The following is a 23,246-nucleotide window of genomic DNA, read 5'->3' as shown; positions in this document are numbered from 1 at the left end:
ACTTGTTAGTAATAACATAAGATAGTGACTTATCTTCTATCAAATCTGTATTACCGCCATTTCCTACACTATCAAAAGATACCACACTACCATGTAATTCCTCAAATTGTAGTTCCATTTTATTTCTAATTAATGTACAAGTTTGACTTACCAAATGAAAATGCTGGCAGGTCGACACACACACAAACAAACACACAAAATTCAAGCTTTCGCAACAAACTGTTGCCTCATCAGGAAAGAGGGAAGGAGAGGGAAAGACGAAAGGAAGTGGGTTTTAAGGGAGAGGGTAAGGAGTCATTCCAATCCCGGAAGCGGAAAGACTTGCCTTAGGGGGAAAAAAGGACGGGTATACAAAGATGATGTGACTTACCAAATGAAAGAAATACGTCTGCTTGTGTCTGTATATGTGTGGATGGATATGTGTGTGTGTGTGTGCGAGTGTATACCCGTCCTTTTTTCCTTTTTTTCCCCCCTAAGGTAAGTCTTTCCGCTCCTGGGATTGGAATGAATCTTTACCCTGTCCCTTCAAACCCACTTCCTTTCGTCTTTCCCTCTCCTTCCCTCTTTGCTGAAGAGGCAACAGTTTGTTGCGAAAGCTTGAATTTTGTGTGTATGTTTGTGTTTGTTTGTGTGTCTGTCGACCTGCTAGCACTTTCATTTGGTAAGTCTCATCATCTTTGTTTTTGGATATATTTTTCCTACGTGGAATGTTTCCCTTTATTATAACCATATATATATATATATATATATATATATATATATATATATATATATATATATATATATAAATTAATAGAGGGAAACATTCCACATGGGAAAAATATGTCTAAAAACAGGGATGATGTGACATACCGGGCGAGGGCGCTGGCACGTCGATGGACACACGGACGGGCACGGCCATGCACACAAAGTTCAGGCTTTCGCGGCGGGCTGTTGTCTCGTCGGGAGGGAGGGGGGGAGGGGGGGGGACGGGGAGGTGGGTTTTGGGGGGGGAGGGTGGGGGGTCGTTCCAGTCCCGGGAGCGGGGGAACTTGCCTTGGGGGGGGGGGGGGGGGGGGGGAAGGGACGGGTGTACGCTCGCACACACACACATATCCATCCACACATGTGCAGACGCAGGCAGACGTAATTAGGGACAAAGAGTTTGGGCCCGAAGTCATGCAAAGCTTTAGAAATTTGTTCATGTTGGCCCAAACTCTTTGTCTTTAAATGTGTCTGCTTGTGTCTGTATATGTGTCGATGGATGTGTGTGTGTGTGTGCGAGTGTATACCCGTCCTTTTTTCCCCCTAAGGCAAGTCTTTCCACTCCCAGGATTGGAATGACTCCTTACCCTCTCCCTTAAAACCCACTTCCTTTCGTCTTTCCCTCTCCTTCCCTCTTTCCTGATGAGGCAACAGTTTGTTGCGAAAGCTTGAATTTTGTGTTTGTTTGTGTGTCTGTCGACCTGCCAGCATTTTCATTTGGTAAGTCACATCATCTTTGTTTTTAGATATAATGTACAAGTTTTTCATTCTTGATTATAACTTGTTCCAAAGTACCTGATGTAATTCTTTTTATAACATTTGCTCTTCATGTACTGGAACAGCCTCTTTTGAAATAACATAAAAATAATCTTCAACATTGCAAACTACTGTTTCTTCCTGATAGTGTAACAATCATCTAAATTGTGTATCTCTTTAAGATCTACATTAGCTAGTCCTCCCTTCACGTCAGAAAACATAATATCCATTTGAGAAAATCTTTTGTCCTGCTGAGTAAGGGACTGCATAATTGATGTGAATGCTTCATTTCCTCAATGAGAGGCACTTTTGTCAGTCTCTTAACAATTATGAATGTACTAGGGTAAGTCAATTATTATCTGCAAAGTAGTTATAAAATTTTATTGTAATCGACTAGGAATCTTACAAGAACATCATTTTTCAACATAGTCTCCATGCGTTTCAATGCACTTGGTCCATCATTGTACAAGCTTCCTGATGCCCTCATAAAAGAAGGTTCTCGGTTGAGCTGCGAGCCAGGAATGCACCGCTTCTTTCACTGTTTTGTCTGAGGCAAATTGACAGCCCCTCAATGCCTGTTTGAGTGGACCAAACAAGTTGTAGTCAGAAGGGGCAAGATTGGGACTATATGGACGATGATCCAGTACTTCAAATTTGAGTTTCTGGAATGTTTCAGCAGTGTTGGCAGCAGTATGCAGACAGTCACTGTCGGGCAACAACACACATTTTGACAGCAATCCTTGGTGTTTGCTTCGAATTGCATGCTTTAGCCTGGCAATAAGCATCTCACTGTAATGTACACTGTTTATTGGTGTGCTCCTTTCCCCATAATGTTCCAGTACTGAACCTTGTGCGTCCCAATAAACCATAAGCATCAGTTTTCCTGTGGATGGTTGGGTATTGAACTTTTTCTTGCATGGTGAGTTTGGATATTTCCAATCCATAATCTGCCATTTACTCTCCAGCTTGTAATGATGGATCCATGTCACCAGTAATGATTCTAAGAAGTTGTCCCCTTTGTTACCATAGTGATCTAAGTGTTTTTTGCAGATGTCCAAGCGTGTTTGTTTATGCAACTGTGTGAGTTGTTTTGGAACCCCTCTTGCAAAAACTTTATGAAACCCAAGTCTGTTGTGGATGATTTCATGGGCAGAGCCATGACTAATTTGCAGATAATGTGCCACTTTGTCAATAATTAATCATCTGTCTAAGAGAATCATTTCACGTGAATGCTCAGTGGTTTCTTTGTTTGTGACTGTAAACCATCATCTGGGTCCTTCATTGGGCATAACACTTGTGCGACCATTTCAGAATTTTTCAATCCACTCGTAGACACTCCATTGTGGAAAAACACTGTTCCCATACTGTACTGAAAGTCTGCTATGAATTTTGTCCCCTTATATAACTTATGACCACAAAAAACAGATCACTGAACATTGCTCTTCTTTGGTGCAAATAGACAGTGGAGCAGCCATGATTAACAGCATGGCAGTGATTACAAAACTAACCTAGCAGCTTGAAAATTGCAAAGATAACAATGAATAAACAAAGCATGCGTCATCAGTGTAAAATGACATTCCTACCAAAATAAACAAAAATATAACTAAACTGCAGATAATAATTGACATACCTTGTACATAGTTATTTTCAATTCCAGTCCTGTGACTAAGACGGTACTAATAGTAAAGAATATTTTTTATTATATCCCTACCATTTACTAACTAATGAAATGTCCCTAACAAGTTTTCTGTTATAACTGGATACTGTCTAACAAATAGACTTTGTAATTTGGTATTCACCTAAAAAATTAACTTATTATCAGTGTCAGTACATAAGTTGCAATTTAGAACACACTCCACAATAAATTTTATCTTAAAGAAACAGAACCCACTGGACTTTGATGGACTGAAGCTATCTGAAGGTTCATATTTAAAGTGTCAACTGCAACTCATTGTCTGCTGTTGTTACACTCATTTGGATGCTCATGTTGGATGATGCCTGCATCTGCTAGCCACACCATGTAGAAACTATTGACTGTGAACTGCAGGCTGTGTTTGAGTTGACCAAGGCACCACTTAGAATGACAGAGCTGGTCCTATTAGCATATATTAAGGTCACTAACTTGTGGTTGGAAAATGGAAACACTGTTACATCACATTGATCTTGGGCACATTTAAAATTAACAAAGATTTTGTCAATGCATGCTAGTTCCCTAGTAGGTTTATTGTTAACTCACTGTATATTGAACTGTTGTAATAAGGTTTTCAGATCACTAACACTGTGCTAATCAGTTGACATGTCAAAATCAGAATTAAGATCAACACCTCTTACAATATCATAGTTGATAAATCTGTTCTCAGTGACATCTGATTTTCCTAAGAATACACTAATAATACTACTGGGAGACTTGTACTCTGAAAGAGGAAACTGCCTGGCAGAATTCTGGATAGAGCATAATTTAATCAACACTAACACTTGATTTAAGAATCATCAAAGGAAGTTGTATAAGTAGAAGAGACCTAGAGTTGCTGGAATGTTTCAGATTGATTATACGGGGTGGGGAATAATTTGGGATAGAGCTGAGATACAGCAGGATGTTTTAGATAAAACTTGTAGGTGGCAAAGAAGGTCATGCATTGCTACTAATGGCCCCGACCTTGAACGTGATTTTCAATGGGATTTGGAGGTTAAAGTGATTTTTTAAAATTTCAAACCTAGTATTTGATTTAAGATTTAAATAAAAAGCAAATTTTACATAAAAATGATACATTATTCAACAGTGCAGCAAGATTCAGCAAAGGTCAAATAAGCAAAATGCTAATAAGATTATAATATTCCTGTACATAGCCATGAAGAGAAATGTATAGACACTTTGTCAAGTATCAGAGATATGTGAGAATAAGATTAACATACCAAGACCAAAGGAACTTCAGATTGTCAATTGTAAATAGCATCCAGAACCAAGTTAAGTTATTTTTATGCTTGTTATTATTATAATAAATGTGTGTAAAAATTAATCACGTTCTGTTTAAAGTTGGTCACCATCAATCTGCTACTCTAATCGTGCAAGTGGCATTTCTATCGTCTGACCTAACGGCAGAAGACAAACGTGCCACAATAAGACCACGAGACATATTGCTGACACTCGCCTACTTCGCTAGAGTGATAAGTCAAATAATCAGATGGTGTGTGTACCAAAGGTCTTACAGTACGCACACCACACAGAACAAACATAAATTTTATTTATTTATGTTTTTTCTGTCTCGCAAATGTCAAAATAACATTTATTTGTTGTGATGTATTTATTTTTGCCCATAAATGCATTAATTAAAACTTAACATTCAAATCTCTCTTCACTCTTTCCAAACCAGACATCACAAATAGAGGTTTCCAGAAACAAAATTCAACCTTATATTGACCTTTGATAATTACCTTTAGATAATGGTTATTGGTAATGAGAAGTGATTCATTATCCCCCTTCCAACTTGTATCCAATATTTACTAGAACCAACAACATATTTCCTTATTTGACCTTGACTGAATCTTGCCATGACCTTGCATAGTGTATTACTGTATATGTACAATTTGCTGCTCTTTTCAAATCTTAAAATCAAATATTAGGGTTCCAATTTTAAAAAATCACTTTAACCTTCCAATCACCTAGAAAATCAGGTTCAATGTCACAGCCATTAGTAGCAATGTGTGTCCCTCTTTGCCACCTACACTTTTATCTGAAATATTTTCCTGTATCTCATCTCTCTCTGGAGTTATTCCCCATTATGAATTAAAATGGTCCACCCTTTATAATGGTAAGGCAGAAATTTCAAAACTAGATTTTAAACTGTCAGACATTTCCATGGGCAGATAGATGTGGACTCCCATCACAATTTGTTGCTTATAAACTGAAGATTAAAACTAAAGAAGCTGAAAAGGAAAATTAAGGAGATGGGAGTTGGATAAGTTGTTGGAAGTAGTGGTTGTTAAGAGTTTCAGAAAGAACATTGAACAACTACTGACTAACACAGAGGAAAGGAATACAGTAGAAAGCAAACAGTTTGCTTTGAGAGATTTGTGAAGACAGCAGGGGATCAAACAGGTAAAAAGGCAAGGTCTTGTAGTAATCCTTGGCTATAACAGGAGAAACTGAATTTAATTGAAGAAAGGAGGAAATACCAGCCATGACTAAACTATTCCACCTTGTGTCCATAGTGTATGAGACAGGTAAAAATACCCCCAGACTTCAAAAAAAAAATATTGCAGTTAAATTCCAAAGAAATGAGGTGCTGAAATATGTGAATATTACCGAACTATCAGTTCAATAGGTCATGGTTGCAAAATACTGACACAAATTATTTACAGAAGAATGGTGAAACTGATAGAAGCCAAACTCAGGGAAGAACAGTTTGTGTTATAGAAAAATGTAGAAATATTTGAGGCAGAACTGACCATACGATTTCTCCTAGAAGATAGGTCAAGGAAAGTGAACCTATGTTCATAATATATGTAGGTTTACAAAGAAGGCTTTTGACAGTGGTGACTGGATTACACTTTTGAAAGTCTGAAGATAGCAGGGATAAAGTACAGGGAAAAGAATGTTATTTACAACTTGCACGGAAACCAAATGGCAGTTATAAGAGGTGAAGGGCATGAAAGGGAGGCATTGGTTGAGAAAGGAATAAGACAGGGCTGTAGCTTATCCCCAATGTTATTCAATGTGTGCACTGAGTAAGCAGCAAACAAAACTGAAGAAAAATTTGCAGAAGGAATTAAAGTTCGGGGAGAAGAAATAAAAACTTTGAGGTTTGTGGATGACACTGTAGCTCTGTCAGAGCAGTGAAGGACTTGGAAGACCTGTTGAGTAGAATGGATATTATTTTGAAAGTAAGATATAAGATGAGGACCAGCCAGAGGAAAACAAGGGTAATGAAATGTAGTCAAATTAAATTAGGCGGTGCTGAGGGAATTAGATTAAGAAATGAGACATTAATTGTAGTAGATTATTTTTGATACTTGCGCAGTAAAATAACTGATGATGGGCAAAGAAGAGATAATATAAAATGTACACTAACAATGGCAAGAAAAGCATTTCTGGAGAAGAGAATTTTTTTAACATTGAATATAAATTGAACTATTAAGAAGTCTTTTCTAAAGTATTTGTCTTGAGTGTCCCCTTGCATGGAAGTGAAATGTGAACAATAAGCAGTTCAGACAAGAAGAGGACGGAAATATGGTGCAACAGATGAATGCTGAAGATTAGTTGGGTAGATCACATAACTAATTAGGAGATACAGAGTAAGACTGGGATGAGAAAATTGTGGCATAACTTGACTAAATGTGGGAAGGGTAAAATTTGTAGAGGGGAACCAAGAGATGAGTACAGTAAGCAGGTTCCAATGGATGTTGGTTGCAGTATTTATTTGGAGATGGAGAGGCTTGTGCAGGATAGAGTAGCATGAAGAGCTGCACCTAATCAATCATTGGACTGAAGATCTCAACATCTATGGTAGGCATTTCTTTGAGTCTTGCTCCAAAACTTTAGGGTCTCCAACAGCAGCTATCATTATCATGAATGGATGGAGTGTCATGAGGGAGAAGGGGTGGGAGAACCCATTTGTGTGCATGTGACACACAGTCCAGTACCTTAGTTCTGAAAAGGAGATAAGACACACAATAGAAGATGGAACATGAGGTACATTTGGCACCTCTGATATGAAACTCCCTGTAATTCATCCACAACAACTCTTTGTAGAAGCTTCCAATTACTTGACAGCTGTCATGGTGATATTGAGCTACTTTATTTCAGAGTAACCTAATGCACTAGGGCAAATGTTGAAAAGGATTATGAAATTGCAGCTATAAAAATTACTCAGTTCAACCTGGTTATTGCTACAGTTTACCGATCACCGTCCGGGAATTTTGAACTTTTCTTAAACAAAATGGAGTCATTGCTAAATAAAGTAAATAAAATAGGTTGTGAATTGATAATCTGTGGTGACTTCAATATTGACTTCCTCACGAATAGTGGAAATAGGGAGACCATTTTGAACCTTGCAACGTCCTACAATTTAAAGGCTGAAGTAAAAGCAGCTACCCGAGTATCAGAAACTTGTCAAACAGCTCTTGATCAGTTTCTAGTAAAGAAGGGTTTACACAACACCTCACTAAAAATTTTCAATGCAGGTTTTAGTGATCATCTTGCTCAAATATTAAGCATAAAAGTACAAGGCAGTATTATTAACAACATGTCTCTTAGAACAGCATATCGAAGCTATAATCAGCCTAATGTGAACTACTTCAACAACTTATTACAGAAAGAAAAATGGTTAGGAGTGTACAAAATGAATGATATAAATGAAAAATTCGACACTTTCATTGATACATTAACCCATTTCTTTGAACTTGCATTCCCACTGAAAACATTAACCATACGGGGAAACTCTAGAACAAACAGCTGGATCACAAAGGGAATAAGGGTTTCATGCCAGAAGAAAAGACTACTTCATGAAATATGTAACTCAAAAAATTCCTCACCTGTAGTACGCGCATACTATAAAAAATACTCCAAAATATTAAGAAAAGTAATAAAAGCAGCAAAAATAATGCATAATGATGAAATCATTTATAATTCAGCTAATAAATCAAAGGCTATGTGGAGTGTTATAAAAAAAGAATGTGGAGAATACAGACAACCTTGGAAAAATATAACACTATCACATAAAAATAAAAAAGTAACAAACCCCTTAGAAGTAGCTAACACATTTAACAACTTTTTCACAGGTGTTGCTGAAAATATGTTACAATCAAACTTTAAGAGCATCCAGGCAAATGAATATAAAATAAGTACATGTAGAGGATCAATGTACATCAGTTCTGTTTCACAAGATGAAGTAGCTAAAGCAATAAAAGGACTAAAAAATTCCAAATCGGCAGGTATTGATGGTATACCTGCAACAATGTTAAAGAAGAGCGCATCAAACCTAATTGAAGTACTCACACATTTATGCGACTGCTCACTTCGGGCAGGCACTTTCCCTGATGTGTTAAAAACATCAAAGTTATTCCTGTATATAAAAAAGGGGATAAAGACAATGTAAATAACTACAGACCCATCACAATTTCCTCCTGCATCTCTAAAGTACTGGAAAAAGTTATGTATGAGAAACTTATGAAATTTATAAATAAAAACAGCATCCTATGTAATGAACAACATGGATTCAGAAATAAGAGGTCAACGACAACTGCTGTCTATGAGTGCATCAATTCCATCCTAAACCTGATGGACAAAAAACAGGAAACAATAGGAGTCTTTATTGACTTGTCAAAAGCATTTGACATGGTGGACCATAAAATTCTGCTATCAAAGCTAGAAAGATATGGTATTCGAGGTCTGTCCAACAAGTGGATCAGTTCCTTCCTGACAAATCGTATGCAGGCAGTGTGCGTCAAGCACACAGATATTGAACTAAAAACTGTATCTAATCACTTATCTGACTATAAACAAATAAAATGTGGTGTACCCCAAGGATCCGTATTGGGACCCCTTCTGTTTCTTCTGTACATAAATGATCTAAGCTTAAATATTGATGCACACAAATCAATCATATTTGCAGATGACACCACGATTCTATTAAAAGGAGACGACGATGAACAGTTACAGCAGACAGTAAACACGGTCACGAAACAACTTAGCAGCTGGGCACAGAGTAACCAGCTTGTAATAAACAGTAAGAAAACCGTTGCTCTAAAATTCCACAGTGTTCCTAACAAGGACAAGTTTATCCCATCAGTCTTTATCAATGACGAACCAGTTGGTAACAGTACTGAAACCAAATTCTTAGGACTTTGGCTGCAGAGTAACATCAGATGGAATAAGCATATTGAATGTCTCAATACAGAACTGAGCAAAACATGTTATCTTCTTTGTTCATTAAAATCATGCTGTAGTGAGAAAACAGTAATGAATGCATATCATGCGTACTTTCATTCTCGTCTTAGATATGGGGTCACCTTCTGGGGAAACTCTAAAATAGCTAATAGCACTTTTAAACTACAAAAAAGGGCCATTAGAATCTTGTTTGGGTGCAAGCCTAGAGACTCTTGTAAGCCCCTGTTTAAGAAATCTGGTATTCCCCCATTATCGTGTGTATACATTATGGAAACCCTTTTGTTCTTTAAATTAAATGTAATAGGCAAGGACCAGAGGCTACAAAAAAACTGTGATATACATGAGCACTTTACCAGACAAAACAGGAACTTACATATGACTCAAATCAGCACAGCACTGTGCCAAAAAGGTACTTTTCACATGGGAGTTAAGCTTTATAACAAACTTCCTGAAAACATAAAAGCTATCACTGAGGTCAATACATTTGGAAAATCTCTAAAGTCATATTTACAGCATCACTGCTTTTATTCCATTGAAGAATATTTAAATTTATGAAATGTGTTATATAAATACTTGTGTGTAAAGTGTATTATTGTAAGCTTAAATATGTATGCCTTGAAATTACTTTCAGCCTGTATATTTATAACTTGACTTGTCCAATGTCTTATGCATAAGCTGCTATGTAGACAACAGGACCAATAAAATACAATCTACAATCTACAATCCACCAATATCCCATGAGTCGCTTACCTTCTGCCTCATTGTCAGTCCGACAGTCATAAGGTCAGAGGGCTGGACAGCCATCAGGCATATCATGAAATAATAATCTGTGCATGTGTACAACTGTGTGTTCTAAGCTTTATATGAAGAACTATGAAATTCTTGTGTATCAAGGAAACTACATATAGTGTAAAACTTAAATCATGACCTGTTTTTTTTTCTCATATGTGTTTGACATGATATCTTACATTTATACAAACATCATATGTTCAGATAAATCATGCATTTATATATACAGTATGATTACAAAAGTAATAAACAGATGAAAAATAACTAATAAATAAAAAAATACTAAACTTTTGCATAATGAGGAACATGAGAAGAATGGTAGCTGTCAATAATTCATGAGTGCATCTGGATGGATTATACCTTGGATGCAGGTTCAGCTGCATTTCTGGAGGAGCACTTTATGTTTACACTTAGCTTACAATGTTAACATGATTCATTTCTATAATCATTTTGGCAGATGTGTTTAGTAATCAATAATCAGATGGTTTTGAAATCATCCCCTGGTAACTAAGAACAGTGATAAAGGGAATAAGCTTGTTTCAAATTATTTTTTCTCTTTCAGGTGTTACTGTGAATAGTGTTCACCCTGGTGCAGTATTAACTGATATATTTAAGGGAATACCGAAGTTTTATTACCGTATATTCCTTGTTATTGCAAAAGCCTATTTTAAGGTAAGCTAGCAAACACATTAATGAAGATTTATTGTTTCTTTGCTTGCCCAGATATGGGCTACCTTTTCATGCTGCTTTGTTTTTATTCTCTTGTGTGAAAATCATAATTATAACTAATCATAATCATAGCAATAACTTTTTAGTATGTCTTTGTGAAACAAGCAAGAATCATCACAAAGATTTATAATAAGGTTGCTGCTTGATATATCTACCCTGTGTCTTCAAAAGTAACTGGTATCTCAATTTTTCCTTTTTTGATTACACACAAATGTGTGAAAAGTGCAAGCTATTCTGCAGCATTTCTCATAGATTTTCTATTGTGTCATGTAATTTGATCACAAAGGCACAACTGCAACCTGCAATTACATGTGTAGCCCTCCCAAACATAGTCTCCTAGTATAATCCTGTCATCAAAGAGAGGAGAGAACCATTTACAAATTCCAAAAATATTGCTTGCTGGAAACTTGAGTGTTGTAAGTGTAAACAAGTAACTTGGCTGAGAATTACAGTAATGTGAGCATATTTAGTTCCCCTAACTTTCATCATTCCAAAATCTCCCCCTGGTTCCTTAAAGAGCTGCAAAATCATTTATTTATGTTCATCCTCTTGGAGTTTTGCTCATTCTTAATATGTTTTGCTGTGCACATAGAAAATGGTTTGGAAATAAAAATGATCATGAGTTACAGATTCACGTATGTCTTCAACTTTTGTAGTCCTGGAAAATTCATAGTTAAGATTTTGTCAAGACACTTATCCCCATTTTCAAGAAATGAAATCAAGATTTTTGTGCCAGACACCGCATATTTTTAAATGAAAATTATTCACTCATAAATGTTGACTTTTTTTCCTCCCCTTCCACAGCAAAGAGTGTAACCAACAGGGATTAATAAGCATGATGTCATAATAGTGAGTAGAGTAGGTTACAAAAGTAAATAAATCAGTCATTAAGGCTAGGAGTGTGTTTTTGCTAATAAGAACAGATAAAGGGTTGTTAGCATGTAACTTAGAGAATGAATTGACATCATTTAGTTCATATTTGATGGACACAGAGTAATTGGGACAATGTTTAAACAGATTGTAAATCATGCGCTATACAATTATGTGCCCAGTTAGTGGATTAAGGATGGACCAACCATGGTTTAACAGCAAAACTCAGATGATGATGAGGAAGGCTGTTGCACTCTTGGTTCAGAAGGGTATGTACAAATGATTACTGGCAAAGGCTGGTAGAGCTTTGTGCATCTGTGAAAAGATCTATGCGTGACGTATACAACAAATGTCACCATCATACCTTAGTAAAAGATCTGTCTGAGAATATTATGGTCCTATGTAAAATCACTAAGTGAATCTAAGCCTTCCGTCCAGTCTCTCATTGGGCAGTCTGATGAGGTAGAAGAAGACAGCAAAAGTAAAGCCAAAGTCTTAAATTTCACATTCAAGTAATCATTCACTTGAGGGGGATCACACAAACATACCGTCAAATTGTCCATTGCACAGACTCACATATGGAGGATATAGTAATTAGCTTAGCTGACAAAGAGAAACAGCTGAAAGAGTGGAAAGCAAATAAGTCTCCTGCTCCTGATGTAATCCCAGTTAAGTTTTGCATAGATAACCCTACAGCAGTGGCCCCTTACTCAGGTTGCATTTATCACAAATTTCTCGCCCAGCACAAAGTCACAAGTAACTGGAAAAACATACAGGTGACTCATGTATATAAGAAAGATAAAAGAATGTACCCACAAAATTACAGACCAATATCTTTAATATGGGCTTGCTGCAGAATCCTTGAACATATTCTCAGTTTGAATATGATAAATTTTCTAAGAGAGGGAAAAACTTCTGGCCACATATAAGACGTTTTAGAAAGCATTGCTCATGTGAAACTCAGCTTGCCCTTTTCTCTTATGAGATCCTGATGATGGATGATAGGCAATAAATTCCATATTTCTAGATTTCTGTAAAGTATTTGACACAGTGCCACACTGCTGACTATTAATGAAGATAGAAGCACACAGAATAGGTTCCTAGGTGTGTGAGTGGCTTGAAGACTTCTTAAGTGCTCATTAGAGACAAGTGCATCATCAGGAATACCCTAGTGAACTGTGGTAGTACTACCATGATTTTCTGTATTCATAAATGATCTGGTGGACAGGTGGGCAGCAGTCAATGGTTGTGTGCTGATGATGCTGTGGTTTGCAGGAAGCCAAAGTTGAATTACTGTAGCAGGATAAAAGGTTATTTAGAAAAAATGTCTTGTTGGTGAGATGAATGGCAGCTAGCTCTAAATTTAGAAAAATGTATGTTAATATGGATGAGTAGGAAAAAACAAATCGATGATATTCAGTTAAAGCATTAGTAGTGTGCTGTTTGACACAGTCACATCATTTAAACATCTTGATGTAATGTTACAAGCAATATTAAATGGAATGAGCATGAGAGAATTGTGGTAGGGAGGGCGAATGGTCGACTTTGGTGTATTAAGAGAATTTAGGAAAGTGTTGTTCATCTGTAAAGGAGACCACATATAGGATGCTGCTTCAGTCTGTTATTGAGTACTGCTAGAGGTTTTGGGATCCATACCCGGTCACATTGAAGGAAGACATCAAAGCAATTCAGAGGCAGCTTGCTAGATTTGTTATCGGTAGATTCAAGCAACACATAAGCATTACAGGATGCTTCGGGGACTCAAATGGGAATCCCTGGAGGGAAGACTATTGAGAAAATGTGTGAGTGGAGCAGGAAAGAAAATGGCTAGTAGTGATAAAGGTACCATCCACCATTCACTATATGGTGGCTTGTGGTGTATGTACGTAGATGTTTTGGTTATGTGTTTAAAAGTTTACTTCAGCTGTTTCTTATGTAGGAATACAAATTTAATATTTGGCATAATCCATGCTTGGCGAGACTACTCTACATGAATATTCATTCAGTAACTTGTAAAAATTACAAAAGTAATGCTGTGGTCCTCCAGACTGGTGAATGTTTCAAGAAATGCTATCAGTGGACTTTTTTCCCACATCCAAATTTTTCTCTTTATAAGTTATGTGTAATTCACTTACTTTGTCACTGGCAACATACATCAGGTCATGAAATATTTCGTGTTATTGATCAGACACATCCTGAATATTGCTTGACCTGTGGAACAGAGAAAAAGAAAGTAGCAAGTCGAAGCTATGAGGGTCTTTGCTCAGAAGCCAATTTTTTTGTGACCTTTAGATAATTATTAGCAGTTCCACATATGTTTTTAGTATTACAGCTAAACCCATTCTAAACCCTTTCTCCCCCTCTCCCCTTACAAAAATCTTCCACCACATATCTGTACAATGTTGTTCCCAGTTTGAAGGGTTAGAAGGGTTTAGTTCTAAGAAATATCTTATTTTTCACAAATTTTCATTCTTACATCTACATGACTTCTCTGCAGTTCACTCTTAAGTGCCCTGCAATGGGTTGACTGAATCATATTCACTCTATTTCTCTACCACTTTCACTCTCAGACAAAGTCTGGGAAAAATTAACACTTAAATCTTTCCATGCAACCTCTGATTTCTCTTATTTTATTACAATGTTCATTTCTTCCTATGTAGGTGCATGTCAATAAAATATTTTTATGTTCAGAGGAGAACACTGGACACTGAAATTTCCTGAAAAGATTATGCCCCAATGAAAAATGTCTTTGTGTAATGATTGCCACTGCAACTGATGTATCATCTCCATGGCACTCTGTCTGTCGATCCTATCTGCTAAGTACCCCATACCTCATTGCAGTATTGCTACTCTAGCAGAGGACAAACAAGAATAGTGCAGTTAGTCTCTTTAGTAGACCCATTGCATCTTCAAAGTGTTCCCCCAATGAAACACAGTGTTCAGCTTGCCTTTGCAACAAAATTGTCGATGTGATCATTCAAATTTGGACTGTTCATAAATGTAATCCCTAGTTATTTAGTTGAATTGATAACTTTGAGATTTTTGTGATTTGTCTTGAATCAAAATTTAATTTATTTCTTTTAATATTGATGTGGATGATCTCAGAGTTTCCATTATTTAGGGTCAATTACCACTTTGTACATTATACAGATATGTCTAAATCATTTTGTAATTGGTTTTGATGTTCTGGTGAGTTTACTAGGCAGTAAATGTCATGTGCAAACAATTGAAGATGGCGACTCTGATTGTCTCCTAAACCATTTACATAGATTAGAAAAAGCAGAGGACCTATAAGACTTCCTTGGGGAACTCCAGATTTCACTTTTATTTTACTCATTGACTTTCCATCAGTTACTATGAACTGTGACCTTCCTGACAGGAAATTCTCTCTTCATCTTTATTGAAACATTCCACTTGGGATCTTTAAATATGTCTGCTTGTGAGATGTCTGCTTGTGTCTGTATATGTGTGGATGGATATGTTTGTGTGTGTGTGCGAGTGTATACCCGTCATTTTTTCCCCCTAAGGTAAGTCTTTCCGCTCCCGGGATTGGAATGACTCCTTACCCTCTCCCTTAAAACCCACATCCTTTCGTCTTTCCCTCTCCTTCCCTCTTTCCTGATGAGGCAACAGTTTGTTGCGCAAGCTTGAATTTTGTGTGTGTGTTTGTGTTTGTTTGTGTGTCTATCAACCTGCCAGCGCTTTCGTATGGTAAGTCACATCATCTTTGTTTTTAAATATATTTTTCTCACGTGGAACAAACTGTTGCCTCATCAGGAAAAAGGGAAGGAGAGGGAAAGACAAAAGGAAGTGGGTTTTAAGGGAGAGGGTAAGGAGTCATTCCAATCCCGGAAGCAGAAAGACTTACCTTAGGGGGAAAAAATGACGGGTATACACTCGCACACAGACACATATCCATCCACACATATACAGACACAAGCAGACATATTTAAAGACAAAGAGTTTGGGCAGAGATGTCAGTCGAGGTGGAAGTGCAGAGGCAAAGATGATGTTGAATGACAGGTGAGGCATGAGCGGCGGCAACCCAAAATCAGCGGAGATTGAGGCCTGGTGGGTAACGGGAAGAGAGGATATATTGAAGAGCAAGTTCCCATCTCCGGAGTTCGGATAGGTTGGTGTTGGTGGGAAGTATCCAGATAACCCGGACGGTGTAACGCTGTGCCAAGATGTGCTGGCCGTGCACCAAGGCATGTTTAGCCACAGGGTGATCCTCATTACCAACAAACACTGTCTGCCTGTGTCCATTCATGCGAATGGACAGCTTGTTGCTGGTCATTCCCACATAGAATGCATCACAGTGTAGGCAGGTCAGTTGGTAAATCACGTGGGTGCTTTCACATGTGGCTCAGCCTTTGATCGTGTACACCTTCCGGGTTACAGGACTGGAGTAGGTGGTGGTGGGAGGGTGCATGGGACAGGTTTTACACCGGGGGCGGTTACAAGGATAGGAGCCAGAGGGTAGGGAAGGTGGTTTGGGGATTTCATAGGGATGAACTAACAGGTTACGAAGGTTAGGTGGACGGCGGAAAGACACTCTTGGTGGAGTGGGGAGGATTTCATGAAGGATGGATCTCATTTCAGGGCAGGATTTGAGGAAGTCATATCCCTGCTGGAGAGCCACATTCAGAGTCTGGTCCAGTCCTGGAAAGTATCCTGTCACAAGTGGGGCACTTTTGTGGTTCTTCTGTGGGGGATTCTGGGTTTGAGGGGATGAGGAAGTGGCACTGGTTATTTGCTTCTGTACCAGGTCGGGAGGGTAGTTGCGGGATGCGAAAGCTGTTGTCAGGTTGTTGGTGTAATGGTTCAGGGATTCCAGACTGGAGCAGATTCGTTTGCCACGACGACCTATGCTGTAGGGAAGGGACCGTTTGATGTGGAATGGGTGGCAGCTGTCATAATGTTGCTTGTTGGTGGGTTTGATGTGGATGGACATGTGAAGCTGGCCATTGGACAGGTGGAGTTCAACGTCAAGGAAAGTGGCATGGGATTTGGAGTAGGACCAGGTGAATCTGATGGAACCAAAGGAGTTGAGGTTGGAGAGGAAATTCTGGAGTTCTTCTTCACTGTGAGTCCAGATCATGAAGATGTCATCAATAAATCTGTACCAAACTTTGGGTTGGCAGGCCTGGGTAACCAAGAAGGCTTCCTCTAAGTGACCCATGAATAGGTTGGTGTACGAGGGGGCCCCATTACATGCAGTCTCCCATCCTTCATCAAAGACACCAACCACTTTCTCGAATGCCTGGAATCCTTACCCAATGTTTTACCCCCGGAAACCATCCTTGTAACCATTGATGCCACTTCCTGATACACAAATATTCCACATGTCCAGGGCCTCGCTGCGATGGAGCATTTCCTTTCACACCGATCACCTGCCACTCTACCTAAAACCTCTTTCCTCATCACCTTAGCCAGCTTCATCCCGACCCACCACTTCTTCCCTTTTGAAGGCCAGACATACCAACAATCAAAGGGAACAGCCATGGGTACCAGGATGGCCCCCTCGTACGCCAACCTATTCATGGGTCGCTTAGAGGAAGCCTTCTTGGTTACCCAGGCCTGCCAACCCAATGTTTGGTACAGATTTATTGATGACATCTTCATGATCTGGACTCACAGTGAAGAAGAACTCCAGAATTTCCTCTCCAACCTCAACTCCTTTGGATCCATCAGATTCACCTGGTCCTACTCCAAATCCCATGCCACTCTCCTTGACGTTGACCTCCACCTGTCCAATGGCCATCTTCACACGTCTGTCCACATCAAACCCACCAACAAGCAACAGTACCTCCATTATGACAGCTGCCACCCATTCCACATCAAACGGTCCCTTCCCTACAGCCTAGGTCGTCGTGGCAAACGAATCTGCTCCAGTCCGGAATCCCTGAGCCATTACACCAACAACCTGACAACAGCTTTCGCATCCCGCAACTACCCTCCCGACCTGGTACAGAAGCAAATAACCAGTGCCACTTCCTCATCCCCTCAAACCCAGAATCCCCCACAGAAGAACCACAAAAGTGCCCCACTTGTGACAGGATACTTTCCGGGACTGGACCAGACTCTGAATGTGGCTCTCCAGCAGGGATATGACTTCCTCAAATCCTGCCCTGAAATGAGATCCATCCTTCATGAAATCCTCCCTACTCCACCAAGAGTGTCTTTCCGCCGTCCACCTAACCTTCGTAACCTGTAAGTTCATCCCTATGAAATCCCCAAACCACCTTCCCTACCCTCTGGCTCCTATCCTTGTAACCGCCCCCGGTGTAAAACCTGTCCCATGCACCCTCCCACCACCACCTACTCCAGTCCTGTAACCCGGAAGGTGTACACGATCAAAGGCTGAGCCACATGTGAAAGCACCCACGTGATTTACCAACTGACCTGCCTACACTGTGATGCATTCTATGTGGGAATGACCAGCAACAAGCTGTCCATTCGCATGAATGGACACAGGCAGACAGTGTTTGTTGGTAATGAGGATCACCCTGTGGCTAAACATGCCTTGGTGCATGGCCAGCACATCTTGGCACAGTGTTACACCGTCCGGGTTATCTGGATACTTCCCACCAACACCAACCTATCCGAACTCCGGAGATGGGAACTTGCTCTTCAATATATCCTCTCTTCCCATTACCCACCAGGCCTCACTCAATCTCCGCTGATTTCGGGTTGCCGCTGCTCATGCCTCACCTGTCATTCATCATCATCTTTGCCTCTGCACTTCCACCTCGACTGACATCTCTGCCCAAACTCTTTGTCTTTAAATATGTCTGCTTGTGTCTGTATATGTGTGTGGATGGATATGTGTGTGTGTGTGCGAGTGTATACCCGTCTTTTTTTCCCCCTAAGGTAAGTCTTTCCACTCCCAGGATTGGAACGCTCCTTACCCTATCCCTTAAAACCTACTTCCTTTCGTCTTTCCCTCTCCTTCCCTCTTTCCTGATGAGGCTACAGTTTGTTGCGAAAGCTTGAATTTTGTGTGTATGTATGTGTCTGTTTGTGTTTCTATTGACCTGCCAGCGCTTTCGTATGGTAAGTCACATCATCTTTGTTTTTAAATATATTTTTCCCGCATGGAATGTTTCCCTCTATTATATTGATATCATTAATTTGAACCCAACAATTACGTTTGTTATTGTCAGTGTTGCATTTCGAAATCTTTTCTGTCGTCTTATTTTGTCTTTCTGTTTTTGCCAGTAGTTTCACTTTGTATTCACCATCTCCTTTTTACCGTAATCTGCTATACAATTTTATCCCGCCTATATATACTCAATAATACGTAACCCACTTCCAATCCATAACCAAAAAAATTTTTTTCCCGCTTTCAACACTACCGCCGCTATAAAATCCACCATTTCTAGTTCACAAACAGTTCCTTTCACCTTTTAAACAACCATTTCGGCTAGTTCTAATAACTTTCGCTTTATTTCCATTTCTGTTTTTCCCACATCACTGATAATTTTTAGCCGCTTCACCCAGGTTTTAACGTCATTATTTCTTCGTCAGATAATTGTTAGCCTCATTTTCATAATTTGCCACCACAAAACCACTCCTTTTAATATATTACACGCAGTTTTTTCGAAATTTTCCCGAATTTCTCCGTCCTCTAACGTGTTTTGGCGGCAACACAACCACCTAACCTTTGTGCACATCGTTGTCTACCAACCCAAGTCCAACATAGCCCAGCTGTAACCAACACCTTTTCGCCTTTTTTCACACCAGATCTCCAGTTACTTTCCAGTCCACCTTTATCTCTCCCCATATATTTTTATTTTCATTTTCATTTCAGCCTCATATTACACTTTCCACCTTCTAATACCATGTCACCCTCACAACACCCTCACAACGACCCCATTAAGTTTTATTTACATTCCCTCCGCAAACATGCCTTCGCCCTAGCCAGATTACGCTCCCATATTCTATTTTCTCAGGCTTGTCTGACATTTGGCATTACCCCCAAAGGCCTCACACTTAAAGTTCCCATCTCTGGCTGTAACCCTTCTTTCCATCAGTCCCTATACCAGTTCCAAACTGAACAATCCATTGCCCTCACCCACCTAATCCTTCATCTACACATCAACTCAGCCAATGAACACACCCGTCAACTCCTATCCTTAATAAAAGTCTTTAATCTTTCCTCTCCCACATCTACACCGGCTGTTCAGAGAATCCTCCTACAGGCCAACCGTAAATTAGACCAGTATGCCACCCTCCACCTCAAAAAACTATCCAATCTCCTGGTTTCCCACCTCCGGAAAGGCAACTCACTCACCCTTCACAACCTTTCCAACAAACATCAACCTCCTCTCATTGCACACAAACCCAGTCTCTCCCATCTACTCAATCTCCCACTTCCAGCTCCACTCCCTCCAAAACCTCAAAATTCCAATCAACACAATCAGGAACCAAAACACCCTAATTCAGTAGTTAACCTTTCCTCCAAACCTCTCTCCCAATCCGAAACCTCTGTCCTATCCAAAGGCCTCACCTTCAGCCCCACTCCCAGATTCAACCAAACAGCCCTCATCAAAGATTTACTGTCCTACACTCGTACTCTCTGCTGGAAATATCACTTTGCCACGAAGAAAAATGATCCTAATCCTACTCCTAATGATCCAACTCCCCAAGACACCATCCAAATTGAACCCTGCCTGGAACAGTTCCGTCCTCCGTCGCAGCGGGACCCACCTCCTCTTCCTCAAAATCACCCTCTCCAAACCTTCCAGGAATTTCTGACTTCCAGCTTTGCATCTCAATCCTTCTTAAAAAACCTTAATCCTACTTCCATCAACCTCCTGACCCCACTGACACCCCGCACCCCTACCTTCTACCTTCTTCCTAAAATCCACAAACCCAATCATCCCGGCCGCCCCATTGTAGCTGGTTACCAAGCCCCCACAGAATGTATCTCTGCCTACGTAGATCAACACCTTCAACCCATTACATGCAGTCTCCCATCCTTCATCAAAGACACCAACCACTTTCTTGAACGCCTGGAATCCTTACCCAATGTGTTACCCCTGGAAACCATCCTTGTAACCATTGATGCCACTTCCTTATACACAAATATTCCGCACGTCCAGGGCCTTGCTGCGATGGAGCATTTCCTTTCATGCCGATCACCTGCCACCCTACCTAAAACCTCTTTCCTCATCACCTTAGCCAGCTTCATAATGACCCACAACTTCTTCACTTTTGAAGGCCAGACATACCAACAATTAAAGGGAACAGCCATGGGTACCAGGATGGCCCCCTCGTACACCAACCTATTCATGGGTCGCTTAGAGGAAGCCTTCTTGGTTACCCAGGGAACAATTAAAGGGAACAGCCATGGGTACCAGGATGGCCCCCTCGTACACCAACCTATTCATGGGTCACTTAGAGGAAGCCTTCTTGGTTACCCAGGCCTGCCAACCCAAAGTTTGGTACAGATTTATTGATGACATCTTCATGATCTGGAATCAAAGTGAACAAGAACTCCAGAATTTCCTCTCCAACCTCAACTCCTTTGGTTCCATCAGATTCACCTGGTCCTACTCAAAATCCCACGCCACTTTCCTTGACGTTGACCTCCATCTGTCCAATGGCCAGCTTCACACGTTCATCCACATCAAACCCACCTACAAGCAACAGTACCTCCATTATGACATCTGCCACCCATTCCACATTGAACGGTCCCTTCCCTACAGCCTAGGTCTTTGTGGCAAACGAATCTGCTCCAGTCCGGAATCCCTGAACCATTACACCAACAACCTGACAACAGCTTTCGCATCCCGCAACTACCCTCCCGACCTGGTACAGAAGCAAATAACCAGAGCCACTTCCTCATCCCCGACCTGGTACAGAAGCAAATAACCAGTGCCACTTCCTCATCCCCTCAAACCCAGAATCCCCCACAGAAGAACCACAAAAGTGCCCCACTTGTGACAGGATACTTTCTGGAACTGGACCAGACTCTGAATGTGGCTCTCCAGCAGGGATACGACTTCCTCAAATCCTGCCCTGAAATGAGATCCATCCTTCATGAAATCCTCCCCACTCCACCAAGAGTGTCTTTCCGCCGTCCACCTAACCTTCGTAACCTGTTAGTTCATCCCTATGAAATACCCAAACCTTTTTCTCTACCCTTGTAACCACCCCCCGGTGTAAAACCTGTCCCATGCACCCTCCCACCACCACCTACTCCAGTCCTGTAACCCGGAAAGTATACACGATCAAAGGCAGAGCCACATGTGAAAGCACCCATGTGATTTACCAGCTGACCTGCCTACACTGTGACACATTCTATGTGGGAATGACCAGCAACAAACTGTCCATTCGCATGAATGGACACAGGCAGACAGTGTTTGTTGGTAATGAGGATCACCCTGTGGCTAAACATGCCTTGGTGCACGGCCAGCACATCTTGGCACAGTGTTACACCGTCCGGGTTATTTGGATACTTCCCACTAACACCAACCTATCCGAACTCCGGAGATGGGAACTTGCTCTTCAATATATCCTCTCTTCCCGTTATCCACCAGGCCTCAATCTCCGCTAATTTCAAGTTGCTACCACTCATGCCTCACCTGTCATTCAGCAACCTCTTTGCCTCTGCACTTCTGCCTCGACTGACATCTCTGCCCAAACTCTTTGCCTTTTAATATGTCTGCTTGTGGCTGTATATGTGTGGATGGATATGTGTGTGTGTGTGTGTGTGTGTGTGTGTGTGTGTGTGTGTGTGTGTGCGTGTGCGTGTGCGTGTGCGCAAGTGTATACCCGTCCTTTTTTCCCCCTAAGGTAAGTCTTTCCGCTCCCGGGATTGGATTGACTCCTTACCCTCTCCTTTAAAACCCACATCCTTTCGTCTTTCCCTCTCTTTCCCTCTTTCCTGACGAAGCAACCGTTGCTTGCGAAAGCTAGAATTTTGTGTGTATATTTGTGTTTGTTTGTGTGTTTATCGACATGCCAGTGCTTTTGTTTGGTAAGTCATATCATCTTTGTTTTATATATATATATATATATATATATATATATATATATATATATGGGGGGTGGGGGGGGGGGGGTGGGGAAGAATTACTGAAGCATCCGATTCCACCCGTCTGCTTTGACCCATGACGTCACAAATATGGCGGAAATGACCATACACTATGACTCCAAATGGCGCCTATGATGTCATTACGTAAACATGACCACAAACACAAAAATACATTGAAAAACTAACACACACACACACACACACACACACACACACACACACACACACACACACACACACACATTCCACAAAACGTGGAAAATTGAGGATTTTTGGGTGGGGACAAAGTAAATATAAGCAAATTTAGACACACACCACCATACCAAACAACACAAAATGACAAAAAACACAGACTACACAAAACTCCCCAAATTCCACTAAACACAATATCCTCTGGTATCGAACACTTCCCTTGACTTATATAGCTCA

General features: G+C 40.2%; 1 protein-coding gene across 1 annotated transcript in view; it reads left to right on the top strand.

The window, feature by feature from the left end:
- The window catches only part of LOC126473400 (retinol dehydrogenase 14-like), a 90,202-nt gene that overhangs the window by 43,986 nt on the left and 22,970 nt on the right, over positions 1 to 23,246 (top strand). The window contains exon 5 of the mRNA XM_050100411.1: positions 10,737 to 10,846. Within this exon, the coding sequence (XP_049956368.1) occupies positions 10,737 to 10,846 (110 nt within the window). The remainder of the gene's footprint in view (positions 1 to 10,736; positions 10,847 to 23,246) is intronic.

Source organism: Schistocerca serialis, chromosome 4 (assembly GCF_023864345.2).
Source record: "Schistocerca serialis cubense isolate TAMUIC-IGC-003099 chromosome 4, iqSchSeri2.2, whole genome shotgun sequence".
Lineage (NCBI taxonomy): Eukaryota > Metazoa > Arthropoda > Insecta > Orthoptera > Acrididae > Schistocerca > Schistocerca serialis.
The sequence above is the reverse complement of the archived record's forward strand: the minus strand, read 5'-3'. Positions and strand labels throughout refer to the sequence as shown.